This window comes from Pinus tabuliformis, chromosome 1_2 (genome assembly GCF_031772625.1).
Source record: "Pinus tabuliformis cultivar Carrire ecotype Pingquan chromosome 1_2, CPIR1, whole genome shotgun sequence".
NCBI classification, from domain to species: Eukaryota; Viridiplantae; Streptophyta; class Pinopsida; order Pinales; family Pinaceae; genus Pinus; species Pinus tabuliformis.
In genome coordinates, this window is record NC_142298.1 from 1180524594 (window position 1) to 1180545973 (window position 21380).

The following is a 21380-nucleotide window of genomic DNA, read 5'->3' on the forward strand; positions in this document are numbered from 1 at the left end:
ACGAATTCTCATGAGCTCCATAGTGAAACTGGCCGCTGGGTAGTTCCTAAAACGCCATGGAAGGAAAGGATCTGCCATATTTGTGAGAATAGGAGCATCGAGGATGAAAACCACTTCCTCTTAGAGTGCCTTGCATACAACCACATTAGATCTCAATTTCACAACCTTTGTTACAATACTGACCTTCCTAGCCTTTTACAATGCCAAAATTATAGTGAACTCAGGGGGCTTCTCTCCAAGCTTTTTGAGCATAGGAATAAAATCTTAAATCAAAATAAATAATTTGTCTTTTTAGGTCCGATAGATCATTATTTGGTCTCAGCAGACGTTAACCATCATCATCATCATCATCATACATCATATTTATTATATTTAATTTTGTGTTTTTATAAATTTATATTAAAAATATTTAATAAAAATTTAATGTATATCTTAAAAGATAAAGTTATGTCATATTGCATATTATATAATTATAAATATGTTGTAATACATATTGGATGTAAAATTTTATAGTTGACTTGAGATCTAGAAAAGTCAAAATTAAATAGTTGTTTTTTACAGTAATTTTTCCAAGCTTTATCTTATAAATAGCAATAACGAATTTTTGGTCTCATCACTATTTGTAGAAAGTGTTTTTAGAATATTAATTTTTTTTTAGCTTTATTTATAAATTTAGTAGGAATTTTTTGATGGATTGTTATAAATTTTGATTATTGAAATTACTCTAAAGGTTGTTTTATAAAGAAAATACTGGAATTCATTTAAAGTATTAGAGTTTGCAAAATGACAAAATCATATCATCAAAATTATGATATTTGTGGATTCTATCAAAATTACTTACTTAAGAGAGGGACATTTGTTAACAAATAGCTAAATGTTAATTTAATGGATATTTAAATCACACATATTTATTTGTAAATCTATTTCAATTACTTAAAATACATTTATTATTTAGTATTTAATAATAATGTTTTTTGTTAATCAAATTGGAGTAAATTTTCACTCTTATCAAATGGTTTAAAAATCTTTAACAATTCAAATTCAAATTGAATAAAACTATTATCAATTACATGCATAAATTAAATAGCATATATATATATATATATATATATATATATATATATATATATATATATATATATATATATATATACACGCCCTTCATACTTAATTAGAAATTATACCAATGAAATCTTTAGGAAGTGCATACTTGTCTCAACAATGTAAGTCTAACTCTAGCTTGGAAGTTGTATCAATGAAATGAAATCCTTGCAAAGTGCATACTTGACTCACCTTTATAGTATTTTAGCTAGTCCAAACCTCACATTATTTAACCTAAACATTTCATAATATATACAAGGGTAATGTGAATAGGCTTCCACTTGTACATGCTTTTGGAGGTATTTAACTCTATAACAATTTAAATTAGTCTAAGTCTTGGTCAGTGAATCAAAAACTTCACATTCTTATTTTATTCAATATTAATTAGGAAAGTTATAAATTCCAAGTTTACCTTAAACTAGGGTTTATGATTACTATGTAACATACTTTATATGTAGATACTTTAAACTAAGATTTAGGAGTACCCTCTAACATATTTTGTACAATTAATGTATAACAATTTAACTATAAGAAAAGTTTTAAATCCAAGACTACCTTAAATTGGGGTTTATGTTTGCTATGTACCATACTTATATGTAGATGGTTTTGGAGGTTTTTAATTCTATAACCATTTAAATTAATCTAACGTAGTTATCAATTACTTTTTACATAAAAGGCAAGTACTAAGCATAAATGCTACATATTACACTTGTTTTATCATTATATTGTCCCTCAATGATAAGGATTTTCATGGAAAAACTTCCACAAATTTTTAGTTGTCAACTTGGGATTAGCTTCAGCAAAAGGTTTTCTTTTTTAATATTTGAATATTGCTTATGTTCATTACTTTTCTTGAAGCCAACATTGTGGGTTTATAAAACTTTACTGAAATTTTCACTTGAGTACATTGCTAACTTACATTAGATCGTGCCTAAGAGAATTATATATTGAAAGTATCTATAGGGCTTAAAAGTATAACGAAAAATCTACAGAAATTTGGCACTGCATTTTGAAGTGCTTCTCTGGCTTGACAATCTACCTATGATTTTAGATAACTAAATACTGTAAGGAGAGTCCACAATGAAAAATACATGACTTAGAGGGTAGGGCGAGAAATCAGTCCAATCTGAATTGTAAATGTTAAGTAAAAATTGCAAGTCATTCACATGAAAGATATAGTTTAGAAAACACCTATAACACTTATATATTCAGACTTTGAACCTTCTTTGCTTTCCCTCCTATTTCTCCTTCCTCTCTAAGCATGTATCTCGGAATCACAGTATATTAGAAGACTTTGCTAGGGAAAACCCAGGAAATTCCAAATGATTTATGTTGTCAGTAGAGAGTTCTAATGATCAGTGAAGAACCCAAAAGAAACGATGTGTATAAATGCAAACAAAGGAGACTATAAGCTCCTTTGTCTCAACAATGTCATGCAAACTGTGTTAAAATAAGCTAATTACTCCCGCATGAGGGGTTGGCTAAACTTAGAGAGACAGTTAACTAACTGTTGAGGGTTGAGTGTTGGATTGTTGAGTCAAGTTGAGTTAAGTGATAGATGAATTTTACTGTGTGGTTGCATGTCAAGATATTTTAGGCAAGTCTCTAGTTGGAAAAGGTTAAATACCCTTCACCGGGTTCACTGTAAGTATCAAGATTTGTATGATCAATAGAAGAGCCACACCTCGTGTATTTGTGTGTGAAATTTTGCTTTCCAACAAATTGATATCAAAGCACAGTGAAAAAAACCAAAGAGAATGGATGAGCAATAGTCTGTGTGAGAGGAGAGCAATTTATAATTTTTCTCGTAGTAAGTTTTATAACGCAATTTTTGTCATAGTAAGTTTTACAACACACCTTGTAGGTTATGTACAGGGCGTTATAACGCACCAGGGCTCAGTGGAGAGCCGCGTTAACAATCCTTAAATTAAGCGGTTTTAGAAGCACGAGGGTCAAGTTTATTTCCGTGGCTTTAGCAGACTAACGCTGGAGTTAGTCATCGTGAAACACGTTAGTCGCATGCCCTCATCACAAGAGGAGCATTAGCGCGTAAGACTTAAAAGTCAACCACATAAACAAGAGTGAAATACGTTGTGTTATATGTTAAGTGGGCCTTTTGATTTTATGGTGAAGTATAATTTTTTTTAATGTATTAAAGTTTTTTCAAAAGGGCTTTTGAAAAAGTTTTTTTTAAGGTTTTTTTTTTTATATATAAAATAAAAAGTTAGGGTTTTATTAAAAGGGGCTTTGCAAAGCTTATAAAAGGAGAATTTTAGGGTTTTTTAAAAGAGAAATTTTTTGGAGAAATATGGTTTTCTCAAATTTTCAGCCTTAGTTCCCACTGTTTACAGGGAATGATTATGATGTGTGGGAAATTAAGATGGGGACCACGTTGCAGGCACATGATGTTTGTGATTATATCCAGTTTGGGTTTTCAAAACCTAAAGATGAAACATCAAAAACAGATCTCAATAAAGCAGAGAGGGAACAATGGAAGAAAAACAAGAAGAATAATGCACAAGCGTTGCAACTTATCCAGCAAGGAGTGGATCGAGCAGTGTTTCAGAAAATTATGATCATGTCTTCAGCAAAGGAAGCATGGGATACTTTGGCGACAAACTATAAAGGTATGACCAAAGTCAATATTGTTAAGTTGCAGAATACTAAGAGAAATTTTGAAAGTCTGCAAATGAAGGAGACAGAGGACATCGATTCTTTCATGAATCAGGTCATAATTGTCGTAAATCAGTTAAAGATTTATGGTGAAAAAATTAAAAATCAAATAGTGGTTGAGAAGGTCCTAATATATTTGTCTACCAAATTTGATGTTGTGGTAGCAGCCATAGAAGAAGCCAAGGATTTGGCATCATTAACAATTGATGAGCTGATGGGATCACTTCTATTGCATGAGGCAAAGATAGAGAGAAATAAGGATTCCACTTTAGAGACCGCCTTCAAAAGTTAGGTTTCTATTTCAAGAGATAGAGGTCGAGGTAGAAGTAGATCGAGAGGCACAGAATGAAGCAGAAGATATGGTGGTCAAAGACATGGCCTAGAAGAGCATGAACATGAAAGTGGAAGCAACTACAGAAGCTTCAAAAATAACCAAAGAGTTGACAAATCAAATGTGAGATGTTATTATTGCAATAAATTTGGTCACTATGCTCGTGATTGCAGGAAGAAGATAGTTGATCAAGGGAACCAAAGAGCTAATGTCACTATAGAGAGTACTAACTTCATGTTCCTAGCTTGCCATACCATGCATGAACCTTCTGCTAGTGTGTGGCTATTAGATAGTGGTTGCAGTGACCACATGACATGCAACAAGAATTTGGTTGCAAATTTCGATCAATCTGTGAAAACAAAGGTAAAGTTGGGGACTGATAAGACTGTGGAAGTAGATGGAAAAGGAGTGGTCAACATTCTGACCAAGCAAGGGGGCGAAGACAATCTCAGAGGTATATTATGTTCTTAGTCTCAAACATAATTTGACAAGTGTTGGTCAATTGACACAGAAATTATACATAGTTATCTTTCAAGGTCAAGAATGTGTTATATATGACAAGCCCCCAAGCAGGCAGCTGATAGCGAAGGTGCAGATGACGAGGAACAAACTCTTTCCTCTCATAATGAATTACAGTGATCAGGCCAATTCTTTTACATTTGCATGTTCTGATGATTATTAGTTATGGCACTTTCGGTTTGGACACTTGCACTTTTCTGGTTTAAGATTGTTGCAGCAAAAATAGATGGTCAGAGGATTACCTCCCATCAAAGAACCTGCAAGTACTTGTGAGTGTTGCATCTTTGGAAAGCAACACCGTGAAATTTTTCCAAAGGGAGTTGCATACAGAGCAAAGAAACCCCTTGAGCTAGTGCATATAGACTTGTGTGGACCTATGAGGACACAGTCGATTGGTGGAAGTTGTTACTTCCTCACTTTCATTGATTATTATAGCAGAAAGACTTGGGTTTACTTTTTGAAGCAGAAGTCTGAAACTTTTACAAAGTTCAAAGAATTTAAAGCCTTAGCAGAGAACCAAAGTGATCGACAGATCAAGGTATTGAGGTCAGATCATGGTGGAAAATATGACTCAAAGGCATTCCATGATTACTGCAAACAATATGGAAGCAAAAGACTGTTTACAACCAGGTACACACCGCAACATAATGGTGTAGCAGAGAGAAAGAACAGGACAATTATGAACATGGTAAGAAGCATGTTGCAAAGAAGAAACTTGTCTAATGAGTATTGGGCAGAAGTAGTTGCATGTGTTATTTATGTGATCAACAGATATCCTACAAAGAGTGTGATAAACAGAGTACCGAGACAAGCATGGTCAGGTATGTCTTGCAACGTATCTCATCTCAGAGTATTTGGATGTGTATCTTATGCACGTGTGCCTAAAGAGTGAAGAGGCAAATTGGTTGATAAAAGTGAAAAATGCATATTTATTGGTTATAGTGAGCAATCAAAAGATTACAAATTGTATAACCCTATCACAAAGAAAACCATAATTAGTAGAGATGTTGTGTTCAAAGAATAAGAGGCATGGAATGGAACTATAGACAAAACAGTTGATGCACAAGTGCCATTGATGGAAGAAGATAATGTACCATAAAAGGAGCAGCTAGAATCACAGGTGAAGACACCAAACAGAAACACACCAACAAGGACTCCAAGATTTTCAAAGCAACATGGACCTTCAAGAAAATCAACAGATCAAGATTCAGCCAGAAATCAATCAGGTGATGAATCAAGAAATGGTAAGAGAAAGATGAGAATTCTGAAAGATATTTATGATGGTTTGGATGTTAGTTAAAATTTTGCATTGTTGTCATTCTAACATTCTTTGTTTGAAGAAGCAATCAGAAATGAAAATTGGGTGGAAGCCATGGATGAAGAAATTTAAGCTATTGAATATAATGATACATGGGATTTGATTAATTTACCAAAGGACAAAAATCTCATTGGTGTAAAGTGGGTGTACAAGACAAAGTTGAATGAGAAAGGTGAAATTGACAATTTTAAAGCTAGATTTGTAGCAAAAGGATTCTTGCAGCAACTAGGAATAAACTTTGGAGAAACATTTGCTCTGGTAGCTAGATTGGATATTGTAAGAGCAGTTCTAGCCACAACAACGCAAAACAAGTGGAAAGTATATCAGATGGATGTGAAATCAACCTTCTTTAATGGAATTCTAGAAGAAAGTTGAAGGTAACGAAGAGAAAGTTTACAGGTTGAAGAAAGCGCTCTATGGACTGAAGCAAGCACCTAGAGCTTGGTATAGTAGAATCGAAAACTACATGATTAAAAATGGATTTTACAGAAGCAACATTGAGCCTACCTTATACACAAAGGTAAATGAGCATGGACAAATTTTGATTGTTTTCTTATATGTTGATGACATGATTTTTACAGGTGATTTTGAGATAGATGAATCTAAAGCAGCCATGATGAAATAATTTTAGATGATAGATCTTGGTCTCATGAAATATTTTCTTGGCATAGAAGTTGAGCAATCTGAAAAAGGAATTTTTATTTGTCAAAATAAATATGCCAAAGATTTGTTGAAAAGATTCAAGATGGAAAATTGCAAACCTGTCCCTACACTAGTTACAACAGGTACAAAGTTAAGCAAGGATGATGAAGGATCATATGTCAATCCAACTCTATTCAAAAGATTGGTTGGCAGCCTCATGTATCTCACAGCTACAAAACCAGATATCATGCAAGGAGTGAGTTTGATTTCCAGATTTATGGAGACTCCAAAAGACACACATTGGAGTGCAAGAAAAAGAATTATGAGATGCATAACATGAACTAGATATTGTGGCATAATGTATGCAAGCACATAAAAGAAGGATTTGATTGGATACATAGTGATTTTGCAAGCAGTTTGGATGATAAGAAGAGCACTTTTGGTTATGTGTTCCATCTTGGTTCAGGTGTGATTTTGTGGGCATCTAAGAAACAACCCATTGTGACACTTTCGTCAGTAGAAGCAGAATATGTAGCAGCAACATCAGCATCATGTCAAGCAGTGTGGTTAAGAAGAGTATTTTATGGACTCAAGCAAAAACAACAAGGATCAACAACAATATATTGTGACAACACCTCAACAATTGCACTATCCAAGAATAGTGTGTTTCATCAAAAGAGCAAGCATATTGATATTAGATATCACTTTATTAGAGAACTTGTGAGCAATGGAGAAGTTCACTTGAAGCCTTGTAAATCTAGTGATCAATTGGTTGATATATTTACTAAGTCATTAGAAAAATATGTGTTTGAGTTTCATAGAAGAAACTTGGGTGTTGTAAGCCTAGCTGAGACATAGACCAGCATGCATGTTTGAGTTGTCATGAGTCAAGTTTTAGTTTAGCAGTCGTAATTAAGGGGGAGTGTTAAAATAAGCTAATTACTCTCGCATGAGGAGTTGGCTAAACTTAGAGTGTCAGTTAACTAACTGTTGAGGGTTGAGTGTTGGAGTGTTGAGTCAAGTCAAGTGATAGACGAATTTTAGTATGTAGTTGCATGTGGTTGCATGTCAAGATGTTTTTGGCAAGTTGCTAGTTGGAAAAGGTTAAACACCCTTCACCGGGTTCATCATAGTATCAAGTTTTTGTTGAAAATAGCAACAATAAATGCTAAAAATAGAAATGCTATAAATAGCATTGCTACAGATAGCATTTCAAGTACCAGTGTGGAAAATAGCAACAAGGAATGATAAAATAGAAACGCTAAAAATAACATTGCTATAAATAGCATTTTAGGATATATTCCAATTTTGATTTGTCCTTGAATCAAAATTGAGAAATAAAATCCGAATTTAGTCTTAGCAGTTGTTTGAAAAATAATTAATTAATTCATCTTGAGTTAATTAGTTGGAGAAAATCAAACATGAAGTCTTTGTGAAGACATGCAACAATTATCCCTTTGATTGAGGAAGTTATCCCTTAATTAAGGAGATCAGGATAAGTTGTACTTTTAGTTGTAATTAGTTAGCTCAGTTGACTTAGTTAAGTTCAGATATATTAGTTCAAACAGTTTATGGAACTGATTGTGAGTTCAGTTAGTTAATGCATGCATGCATGTAACTAGTGTAATTCAGATAACTGAATATTGTCTCATAAATAACTCATGCATGTTAGTTCAATCAGAGACCCAGTTGAGATCAGAGGATGGGATAGTGTACTATCAGTTGCAGGAATATTCCCTTGAGGATATCTCTTGCATGCAGAAAGAATTCATCTCCTTCAAGATTGCGCAGTTATTTCAAAGGTTAGTGAGCAATGTGTGAGGTAATTACACACAGGTGGCAACTTGAGGACCCAAGAGAAACTGTGCAAGGAAATAGGAGGCTTGGAAGGCAGGGGAGAAGGTTTGTGAGAAGCCTTTGGATGTCTATAAGCAGCATTGAGGGATTGTACTGAGAGCTGGATAGCTTGTAAGCTAAAGCTTTGTGTAATCCAGAGATATTTCCACTTATATGCTAATACAAATAGCGGGGATTTTAGCTAAGGCTTTCCACATAATATTCTTCTGTGTTCATGTGTGATTGAATATTCTTCTATGTTATATGTGTTCGGTTTGATCTTGCTCAAAATTGATTAAGCTTCCACAAATTTGATTGTAGAAGTAGATTAAGTATTTTGCTTTAGTACATTGCATAATCAGTTTAATCTATAGTGGGAATTTCCATAGTTTTGTATGATCAATAGAAGAGTCACAGGTCATGTATTTATGTGTGAATTTGTGTTTTGTCTCCTCCACCTTTCCAACAAACTGGTCTGGCCAATTCCGTACCATCTTCCATCATTGTAATTTTAGTTCTTATGTGTTCATTTTGTTGTTCGTTGATGTATGTAGTATGAAGGGCATTTCTTTCTGGACATATTTATTAGATACATTGAGGTGATGATTTTGACCTGAGGGCCTCGTCATAATTCTGTCGATTTTTTCAAGAACTTTCATAGCGAATTATTTTTGTAGGTAGATATTGAATTATTTTTGTCGTTACTCTCGAGGCTACCATTGCATTGACAAATTTTATGTTAAATAAATCTTGATTCTAGATATTAAAAGTATTAATATTTAACTCTATCTACTTTGCAGGCATTACCATTCTATGTAACCAGGGTCCACTGAGTTTATATCCCTGTAACAGTAACAGTCTAAGCCAGAACCAATCTTGCATGGATATGTCTCTAGGATCGGAGTTGAGCTGCACATATGCCAGAAACTCCTCCACTTCACAACCCAAGATTAGCCAGTATATCAATGAAAATGAGGATTATGTTAGGTTTACTGAGATATCATCTTGCGAATGATTTGATAAAAATGGAAGTCATGGAGGCATCGATCTCAACTTGGGTCTGGATTTAACGTTGTGGATCAATCATGTTGAGAGCAAACATGCAATCCCCCAACCTAATCCCCCAAACTTAAGAGTGCAATCAACTATTTTAGCAGGAGGAATGGAGCAGGCAAGAATGTTGACAAGAAGAGATTTTCAAACCCCAACTCTAAGCAGAGAAGACCAAAACATGTACTCTGATTCTAGGAATATGGTGGATGCAGTGGAACGGTTTGAAGAGATCTACCAAGAAGTAATTGTAGCCCAGCTAGGACCAATTCAGTGCAGTGCTTTGGGAACACTAAAAGAAAATTAGCAGGAAACTCCTGTGAGTAACTCGAATGAAGCTAAGCATTTAGCTTTTTCTTGGATTACATCCAAACAGTTTGAGTCATTCTCAACAAACCATTCTAGAATGGATGACCTTTGCAACTCGAGCTATGATGAAGCATGCCAACCATCTACCTTTGATCACAATTTGATAGATCACTCAACAACTCTTGATGACTCTTCTATCATAAAGTAAGGTCATACTCCTTTCTATTTTTTGGGAAACAATTTCGGTATTAATCTTGTAAATTTATCTAGTAATTTCTAGTGCTTGTCCAACTTTTATCTAGCAATAAACTGCTCAGGAATGGGTAGAGTCTGCCCTCAACTTGGGGCACACAGAAGTGGACTAAGTGGATTAATGGCCACCCCTTTGGATAACAGTGATTGGAGACTGTGACTCTGAGCAAAGATGACTTGCAGAATGTTTCTTCATACAGTCAAATGACTTAGGATCATGAAAAACTTAGGCACAAATGACTTTGGTATGCTGAAGTCCAATTTCCAATCTTTCTGATATGCATATTTTTCTATTATTATAAGGTATCTTAGAGGGTCACTCTGTTCTGTTTGGCGTTTCATATTTGACCACTTATACATCTTTTGGTAGCTGAAAATAACGGGAGATTTATTTGCGGCTCAAAAATGCTCAAAAAAGAGAAAGACTACTTGAATGGCAACACCCATCTCCAGGTCCAAGGAGATCACAGATCTTGTTTCCTTGCATCATCATTGAAGCAAAAAGTTGGGGGATCACATACTGCTCCTGGTGATCATGTTGCAGTGTGTTTATTATTAATTTCATTATTATTTTCCAACAATTCCATCTGCCATTTTTGTTCCCTATTGATCAAACCAATGTTGCAGGTGTTCATTATTATTTTCATTATTATTTTCCAACAATTCCATCTGCCTTTCAACCATTGTTTCTGCCATTTTTGTTCCCTATTGATCCAACCAATTTCTATCTGCAATTTGGACACTGTTCATATATAAGCTTCCAGATCGACAGATATATTTCCTATGTGCTTCATATTATCTTCCCCTCTTTAAGTTGCATTATTCACATTCATCTCACTGGCTTGCCAGAGTTTTACTCGTTGATTTTGTCTTCCGGAATGATTTGCGAGATTAATTTGTACCTGTGAGATTCATAGGGTCACTGTTATCAGCACTGGCTTTTGTTGGACTGCATTTTCTTGGTTATTTTGGCGGGCTATACAGATACTAAAGGCTTGGACCTTGCCAGTTATATGAAAAACAAGAATTTTCTACACACCCTTGCATTTGTACTTAAATCTTGTTCTCAGCTCAGGTTCTATGGCTGTTCAATTTTGACGAGTTAATTTCTGTAATCAAAGAAACATAAGATTTCCTCCCTGAAGTTGTATTTTCTCGTCATATAGAATTATCTGACTGATGAAACACTGACTTCAGCATTTGAATATAATTAAAAACTTTTGTCAAGGTGAACATGTAACACAAACCGCTATTTAATACCGTATCTTGGTAGATACATCAACAAATCGTTACATTCCTTACATATTTTTAAGATTTATATTTTTTGAATCCATGCTTAATTTGTCATTTCTCTTTGTTGTTTCTCTGGAGTTCAGTCTCATCACCTCAGAGGTTGAAATTTCATGGGAGGGATTCGGAATGGGAGCTACTTTTCGAGAATTAAACCATTTTAAGGGGTCCCAGCTCCACCTAGCGTTGCATAACAGTTCGTTTTCATTTTTTCAGCTCCCATTTTCGAAGAGAATATATATATATATATATATATATATATATATATATATATATATATATATATATAATTCATAGAATCATCTCACTAAGGAAACACTGACTTCAACATTTGAATATAATTAAAAACTTTTGTCAACGTGCACATGTAACACAAACTGTTATGTAATACAGTATCCTGGTAAATAAACTAACAAATCTTTATATTTTTATATTTTAAACTTATGATCAATGGGTGTCTGTGGGGATTAGTCTTATTAGGTTAGATGTTCAAATTTCATAGGAGAGTTTGAATTTATGATTAATTGGTTTTTGTGGGGATTAGTCTTATTAAGTTAGATGTTCAAATTTCATGAGAGAGGTTGAAGATGAGAATCACTTTTAGGGAATTAAATTATTTTAAAAATCTAAAAATTCCAAAAATCCAAGCTAAACCTAACTTTACACAACAAATCATTCTTTTTTCTACAGAACCATAAATAACCCTCTCCCTAAACTTAACCATTTTAGTATATATATATATATATATATATATATATATATATGGCATAATGAGTCATTTCACCTGTGACGGACCTCATGATGAGACAAGAAACAAAATAACAAATTATTACTTAAGTTTAATTAATTAATTAATTTGATTTTCATGCTTCCTAACATCTTGATAAAACTTGTCCGACAACTCTATTCCCATGGAGGTTTGAACTTCGGTCACTGAAATAATAGTCCAAGACCTAGTTACCAGAAATTTGACTTCGGAGCACTGTTTTGAGGGAGAATGACTTGAAATATCTAAGTTTCCATTGCTGGTTTTTCATGGAAACATAATTGATCTAAATAAATAAACCATTCATTTTTTAATAAATTTTTATTTTAATAATTTATAAAGTATTTTAATATGAACCAAATAGAATTAACAAAATTAAAATTTTTAATAAAATTATTTTTTTATTAAATTAAAACATATATATATATATAAAAATTAAAATATTTTTTTATTTTTAAATAAAATAAAATATAAATTTTCAAATTATTTTTTTAGCTATATTGTATAATCCACCCTGCATATAATTATCAAATAATACTAAAATATTAAATTTAATAAAATTATTATTATTCAAAACCAAAGTATTTTTTTCCAATTGAATAACTTTATAAGCCTCTCTGGCACCAAAAGGTGTAATTGTTAGTCTTTACCATGTGTGAATTTATGCTCAGCTTAAAAACATTTTAAGCAAACAAGAAAATAATACTAAAATACTAAATTTAATAGGATTATTATTATTCAAAATCAAAGTAATTTTTTTTCAATTTAATAACCTTATAAGCCTCTCTTGCACCAAAAGGTCCAATTGTTAGCCTTTACCATGTGTGAATTTATGCTCATCTTAAAAACATTTTAATCAAACAAGAAAATACGTTGGATCATCTTGAAAGTGGCACATGCATAACTTTAATATCCATGTGCCCTCTACCAAACAGTAGTTATATTTGTCTATTGCGCCTTCATTAAGTCTGTTCTTCAGTATTGTTATAAGGAGACGCTAATCATTATGCCCTCTGTGTTTTCTTCTTTGTTGCATCATATTTCAGCAACAAGTAAGAATTTAAAGACATCTGATCAAATCAATTAGAAAACACAGAGTTTAACATTTGCTTGTAAACGAAGATAATGAACATATTTGCTTGTTAACGAAGATAATGAAACTGACTGAATTTAATATATATTATGCCTTTTTTCCTACTGGAAAAAATATATATTAGAGCACTGGGCTCCATGACAAGCCAAGTTAATCAAAATAAGAATAATAATCTTCTTTCAAGGTCTTCGAGACCCAACTCTCCATTTTCCGGAATGAAAAATATAAAAACAACCAACAAACGTCTCAGGAGATGTAGAGCACTTAACGAGTTGAAGTAATACCCGCGAACTAGATTGGTCCAAAGAAAGTTTGATCAACCCCAAGGTAACCTTGAGTATAGGTCATTTCAGTAACGCGTTACGGACTAGGTGATTCAGGGTTACCAGAGTTGTAGCATATTCAAGATTAGGTGATTCAGGGTTACCAGAGTATGCCATCTTTTAAGGTTTTTTCTTTTTCTTTTTCTAGTAGTTGTATTAATTATATAATATTAAAATAATCATATTTACTAATGTGTGGTTGATATAAATATATTTATATAATTTTTATAAATCTATTAGTGTATAAGAAATAGAAAATATCTCAATAATAATAAATGTTGTTGTGTTAATAACCAGATTCGTTACTTATAATTAATCATATTTAACAAAAATTAATTAAAATTGACCCAAAACAAACTTGATCAACCCCAAAATAACTTAAATACATGCCTTTTGTGTAAGCAACCCTGGTTAAATAAAAAAATAGTGGTCAATGCCTAGAATAACCTCAACCCGCGAAGGAAATAGTGGTCAATGCCTAGAGTAACCTCAACCCGCGAAGGACTAGGTGATTCTTGGTTACCAGAGTTTTAGCATACCCAAGATTCTTTCTATTTTTTTCTACTGTAGCGCAGTTGTATCAATTACATAATATCATATCACAAGGGCCAAATTTACCCTCACCCTCTCCTCGCTAAATCGCTGAAACAGAATTCAATGGTCTATCCTTCAACGAATATTATATTTGGGATTCACGCACGAGCGTTTGTGTGAACACATGGCAGATGTTTCAAATGGCCATCCACTCGCTGTTATTTATCACTAAAACTTGCACTTGCATGCAGTCAAACTGTTGAGATCATAGTTTGTTGACAGGCAGATGTTAAAAAATGCGAAGTTGGAAAATTCCATGCAGTGTCAGAAAATGTTGCAAAGAAAATAATATAGTTATAGCATAATTGTTTTGAGAGGTTCTTTATCCTTTTGGGAAGGTGGTGGTGTAATGGTGTATAATAAAATAAATCTAAATAATAATAGTTAATTATTTATAACAAAATATAATTAATAAATATATAAAAAACAATTAATAAATTTAATCAATAAATATGTAATTAAAATAAATAAATATATATATATAATTAAAAATAAGAAATATTTTTATATATAAAAATGTGAAATTTATATAAATCTGAATAAATAATTAAAAATCAACATAGTTTTTTCTTAATGTTTTATTTATTAATTATTTAAAAAAATTATATTTATAAAATGTAAATTTTTATTCAAATTTTACCTAAAAAAATTAAGTCTGGGAAAATCTCTCTAAACACTTAATAAATCCCAACTTTAATAAATCTATATTGAATAATTAAATATCTACTGTAAAAAAAATTCAAACCCACAATTCCAATAACAATATCACCAGAGTGACATAGAATTTAGAAAATTAAAATTTCAATTTCAGGACCCTCTACCTCCTAAACACGGTCATAAATCTATAAAATTCTATTTCCTCTCTCGTAAGATCGGACTCTCTACTTCCTAAATACTTTGTCAGTGGATCTATAAAATTCTATTTCCTCTCTTCTTAATCGAGTGTCTAAAGACTATTGTTTGTTCTTGCCATGATTCATTATGCCTGTGATTCTCCTGTACCCACTTTCTTCTTAATCGAGTGTCTAAAGACTATTGTTTGTTCTTGCCATGATTCATTATGCCTGTGATTCTCCTGTACCCACTTTCTTCCCGTATGGCTTTTAGGTTATAATTCTCTACCTACGGATATAGCAGCCCCCTATTTGGAGAGATTCCAAATGGTGGGAAGGCCCAAAGGCAAATCAGCTGGGTGTCCTCGAATGGTCACCCAACCATCTACATAATATGACTTGCTTCTTCCGAACAAGAATCATGTCTAGGGGATTTCCAGATCACAGAGATCTATGAATCACAGAGGGTATATGGTTTCTTGGTATAAAAATTGAAATTTAAGGACCAGATTCAGAAAGAATTTCAAAAAGTAAAGTCAATCAATCTATAGAATTCTATTTCTTCTCTTGTTAGGCGAGTGTCGAAGGACTCTTCTTTTGGTGTTTGCTATGATTCATTAAGCCTGTGCTTAATAGCTTTTGAAATTTAGTGGATAACCAAGAGGAGTGCGTAAACTGAGAATTTTCTTTATTTTTTTCATTAATATATACACACAAAGATTTACCTTAATGAAAATCTTCTCAGTTTCATCTGTTTCAAATAGAAAACAAAGAGAATCAAGATAGAGATGAACCTCGATGAAATCGAGAAGCTGCGATATGTAGTTGATAAGGGCACTGAAATCGCCATCAACATTTTCTTTATCAAGTTCCTTAGCGGCTTCCTTTATAGTCTCAGCATAATCCGACTCCTTTGGAACTCTGGAGGAGGAGGGGGTCGAAGAGGATGGTGGCTGGGTAGGTGGAGAAGCAGTGGTTTGGGAAGCCATGGGGATCAAGGCAGAGGAGGAGGGGGTCGAAGAGGATGCTGGCTGGGTAAGTGGAGAAGCAGTGGTTTGGGAAGCCGTGGGGATCAAGGAGGAGGGGGTCGAAGAGGATGCTGGCTGGGTAGGTGGAGAAGCAGTGGTTTGGGAAGCCGGGGGGATCAAGGAGGAGGGGGTCGAAGAGGATGCTGGCTGGGTAGGTGGAGAAGCAGTGGTTTGAGAAGTCGCGGGGATCAAGGAGGAGGGGGTCGAAGAGGATGCTGGCTGGGTAGGTGGAGAAGCAGTGGTTTGAGAAGTCGCGGGGATCAAGGAGGAGGGGGTCGAAGAGGATGCTGGCTGGGTAGGTGGAGAAGCAGTGGTTTGAGAAGTCGCGGGGATCAAGGAGGAGGGGGTCGAAGAGGATGCTGGCTGGGTAGGTGGAGAAGCAGTGGTTTGAGAAGTCGTGGGGATCAAGGCAGATGGTGTTACAATACCTCGAGAGGAGGAGGGCACCGCATCTGATGGAGCAATAGGTTGAGAGGCATTCTGCATTACTGCAGAAGCATTGACTTGAGAGGGAGCCGCCGCTGATGGAGGAGCAGAGGAAGATAATTGATGAGAAGGAGCAGAGGAAAGAGTTGCTGCAGGAGAAGGGTTGGTAATCACAGTGAGAGGAGGTGGGGCAATTTCAGATGAATCAGGTTGTGCAGAAAGGGTGGATTTCTTATCAGAAAAGCATGGAAAGCATGAGAGTAAACCGCAGCAGCAACATTTGTTTGCAGACATGTTTGATAAAGATGCAACGATGCGCAGCTCTGAAAAAATAAGGGATGAGAAATGACTCCAGTCACTGGCTCCAATTCGTCAAGAATGTAAGATTTTGAACCTAAGAATATTATCAGCTGTAGATAAGCTTAATCCGATTGACAGAAAAGTGTACGTTGCCTGCCTTTTGATGCCCCACAGGAAGTATGTGGTCGTAAATGGTCGTAAATGTAAGGCTTTACGTTTCATTTAGGTTGCCATAAATGTAGGATATGAAAAGTTAGGAAAAGTAGGTTATGTTTATAGTGGTCAACTATGGTTGTATCTTCAAATCAGATGTAATTTTTTTAATTAAAAGGCTGTTTTTATTTAATATTCGGTTGGTTACCCATTAAAAACAGTTTCGTTTAGAAAAGAAAATTAATTAAATAATATTATTATATTTTTTACAAATGATAATTTGTATATACTCATTTAAAACAGAGACACCCTCCCTTAGATTACATAAATTCTTGATGTATTAGTTTAATTTACATATTAGTGCAAACTCATATTAAATATATCTAATTTTTTTAATTAAAAAGTTTTAAAATTTAATATTAAAATTGATCTAACTCCATTTAATTTAATTAAACTTTTAATTAAATATTTATTTTAATAATTTTAAATATAAATAATATTATTATGCTTAAAAAATATAAAATATAACCTCTCTGAGTTATAGTATATGGACATAATTTACATGTGAGTTAAAATATGATATTAAATACCAATTAAGTTATAATTTTTTTCAAAGAATTTTATATGTTATATTGTTTTAACTATTCTAACAATTTCTTTATGTTTTGTCATTCGTGTAAAATTATTAAGTTAATTAATCTAAAATTATAACTATTCAAAGTTTTTTTATATTACATTATTAATGAGATTCTTTACATTACATTACCGTTTTCTTTCATAAAGCTATTGAAATCTTACTCTACATTAAATACTAAACTCAAAAGTGTTAAAAAAATTTAATTCCACACCGAATACAATATATTAAACTCATTTGTCTTCCTTTATGTAAAAATATATCTTGCAACATGATTCCACTAGGGGAGAGACTTCTATTGTTCTACATGGACCAATAATTGTTATAGTCATGGTCCCACACAACCACTAAAACATGACAAAAATTCATTCATAATTAAAACATAAATAGATAATATTAAGTTATATAAGTTATTCAAATAGGTCCAAAATGGGCCCATATATTGATTGGGCTTACAATGACCAACACTAGCCTTTACTATCACAATTTGACAAGACATCGTGTCTCAAGTGCCTCCGGATCTGATTTAGAAAATAAGACAAAATTAACAAGAAAAACTTCAATCTCATACTATCCAACATGACACATATCACATTAGACCGACCCCAATATATACAAACTGGAGCATCTATGACCAAAGTTCATTTCTACCTACACAAGAATAGAGACTGTATGTGTCAGCCATAACTGCATATATGTTCATCAATGCAACGTGCTCAAAGCAATAAATGACACCAACACACAAGATTCATGAATTAAACACAAGAAAGCACAAGGATCAACCATAAGAGTTTCTCAACCATTGGATGACATCCAAATCAATCCACAACACACATTTGAATTTGGAAAAAATAAATCCATGTCAATCCTCCCTTCCAATCAAATTCAACAATTTTTTTTTTATAAAACCACCTCACAATTGCTTCATAAACTTTCATTCTACTCATCTACAGTTGAATTCACTCTATCAGATACTATGCAGATTGTAATCAGGTTTAAATAATTCAAGTATTTTATTTCTGTTTTTTTTAATATTCCATTAATTTACAGTATAAACTTCATTTTTTTTTATTTCTTTCTGTTATTTTTAATCTTCCAAACCTTCAATTAATTTACCATATGAAAAAATTGTGTGTGCAATTTAGCTTATGTGTGTGAAATTCGGCTTATGTGTGTGAAATTGCATAGAAAAATCATAGCTTATGAGTCAACAAAGACAAAAAATTAATCATGCCAAACAAACAAAACATGGACAAAAATACCAGAGCATCTGAGTCAAAACACATAGGCCTGATCATTCCTTAATCAAGCAACTAAGTCAAAACACATAGGCCTAATCATTCCTTAATCACCACAATTTGGCAAATTGTATGCAATAACTGTCATGCCTCTAAGAAAAAATGAATAAATTAGTTTCAAAATCACTTGGAAGTTTATGGTCTATTTTAAAAGGAAACTGTAGTATGTTAGTTTTCAGCTAGTTGAGACACAAATGTAAAATGAAAACGAGGTAGTTACAATGGAGGACATCAAGACTAGGACATCCTTGGCATGCCTATAGGAGACAAATCTATAATCTTGTGCATGTTAGCATAATTAAACGATGTTAATTAGGAAGGGGAACAAGAGATTTCAATGCAAAGCTAGGTCATCCAAGTGATAGTTTAAGAAATGATTTGAGTAGGATGATGAGATCATGTGCCATTATGGGAAATTCAGGGTTCATTCTCTTTAAAACCTACACTATCACTAAAGATGTAGGTTCGTTCTCTTTATGCAAAAAATGTGGGTTGAACATAAGCACTTCATCCTCTATCAAATTATACCCTTCCCTACAAGCGCCACAACACATCACTAGACAAATGTCATGAGAATATTTGTCAATTTCCACTATAGATTCTATATGGAAAGAAAAGACGAGGTGGCTAGCATCGAGTAGGTTTTCAAGTGAAAAACATAGTAACTCTCCAAGGAATATCTAAAGGTAAAGTTCAATGAATGGGCCCTAGACACTAGTTTAATGAATGGGCCAAATACACCAAGAGTTTTAAACTTATTGAGTTATATCGGTTGAACAAGACCTTTGTTGCTCAAGTGGTGGAGAAAAAAGGTAGTCAACATTAATCCATAATGTAAAAGCAGAATGTGATGGACTAGAAATTTGATGCATTATGCAAAGAAGTTTTTAACATCGATATCACAATCAATAGTTATTCAAAACCTAAAACAACACAATGGAAGAAATATACCAAGTCTCAACTTCTATAAGTACTCTCTCACATCTCACTCGATGATTACAATGATACTTAAATTGACAAACATTATTGGTAGACACAATGGAAATGGCCAAGTTAAATCTCCATGTTTAACTTTTAAGAAAGGAAATCACAACCTCCTCACACATGTTATCTATTCCCTTTTTTCTTATCAATAGGACAATGAATATAATATAGGCCTATAGATACTAAAAAAGACCTAACAAGATTCTTGTGAAGCACAAATTTAAACAAATCCTTATCTCCAATTTTATAATGCCTTGTGTAAACCAACCTAATAAAAGAATAAAATAAAATGTCAGTAGAATACGATAATGTATCATAGTCACAAGTGTGCGGTCTCTCTTTTGTTGCAGAGATTTTTCAAGTAGTTTTGACAAACATTAGGCTTTTGTGTGTGAAATTCGGCTTCTATGTGTGAAATTGCAGAGAAAAAACCATAGCATTTGAGTCAACAGAGACAAAAAAATAAAATCATGCGAAACAAAGACAACAAAGACAAAAATACCAGAGCATCTAAGTCAAAACACATAGGCCTTATCATTCCTTAATCATAACAATTGAGTCAAAACACATAGGCCTGATCATTCCTTAATCACAACAATTTGGCAACTTGTATGCAATAATTGTCATGCCTCTAAGAATGACATAATTGGAAGCAATTGTAGCTGACAATGTAGAGAATTGGAGTGTTTTAAGATACAGTCAAACACTGCAACTTTTAGTTACCTTAACAACAAATGAATTTAAAACTTATTTCAATTAACCAACACCTATTCCTGGCATTTGTAAGGAGACAAATTTCAAAATCCTTCCCTTTTTTTTTTCTTTTTTTTGTGAGGTTGATCGGGATGTTATGGATTTGATGCCGTGCTCAGGATACATGATTATGTTCAAGCTAAATTTAGTCCTGATATTTCTATCAAACACATAGTCATGATATTTCTATCAAACACATAGGCCTGATATTTCTATCAAATTAAGTCCTGATATCTGTGGATGGAGATTCAAGTCAATGCAAACACATAAATTTCTTATTCAAATATATGCAGGTTGCAAGTATTGATTAACCTGTTCATATTTAAATTTTAGGAAATAAATAAGACTGAGTTTCATTATGTAGGTTGCAATTATTGATTACCCTTTTCATATTTAAATTTCTTATTCAAATAAGACTGAGTTTCTATTGATGAAACAACTTCCACTAACAAAAATAAATTTTAACAATATGCATGTTGTTGCATCCATGCCACGAGTTTCAATTTCATATTGTATAAGGAACATCAGGAGGCGAGGGACCAAGGGTGCCCAATTTTGATGCACTTCATCGGAAGAGGAAACAGTTGATGATGTCAATGTTGCCAATGCTCCATGCAATGATGTTGAGAATGCCCATGTGGTGGTAGATCCTACTGTCTAGCCATATACCATAGATCCACCCTCAACCATAATACAAGGTGCAAGATCAACTAAGAAGATTAGTTCCATAAGAGGGTGGACAAAGGGAGACAAGCTAGGTGAAATTGATGATATAGAGTTCAAGGGATATTTAGTATGTGCATCTGCAAAAAAACATGGAATTGCAGCCTCAAGCATACATTATTGGATTAATGGGCTCACTAATACAAAGCAT

General features: G+C 33.4%; 1 protein-coding gene and 1 pseudogene across 1 annotated transcript in view; one reads left to right on the forward strand and one right to left on the reverse strand.

Annotated features, from left to right (window-relative positions):
• LOC149210433 (uncharacterized) overlaps positions 1–16777 on the reverse strand; it is a 104176-nt gene extending 87399 nt beyond the window's left edge. The window contains exons 1-2 of the mRNA XM_089398962.1: positions 16668–16777; positions 15725–16616 (exon numbers count right to left, since the gene is read on the reverse strand). Coding sequence (XP_089255088.1) covers positions 15725–16616; positions 16668–16678 — 903 coding nt within the window. The 5' untranslated portion in view covers positions 16679–16777. The remainder of the gene's footprint in view (positions 1–15724; positions 16617–16667) is intronic.
• On the forward strand, positions 5227–9999 carry LOC149210435 (uncharacterized; annotated as a pseudogene).
• Positions 16778–21380: the final 4603 nt, after the last annotated feature.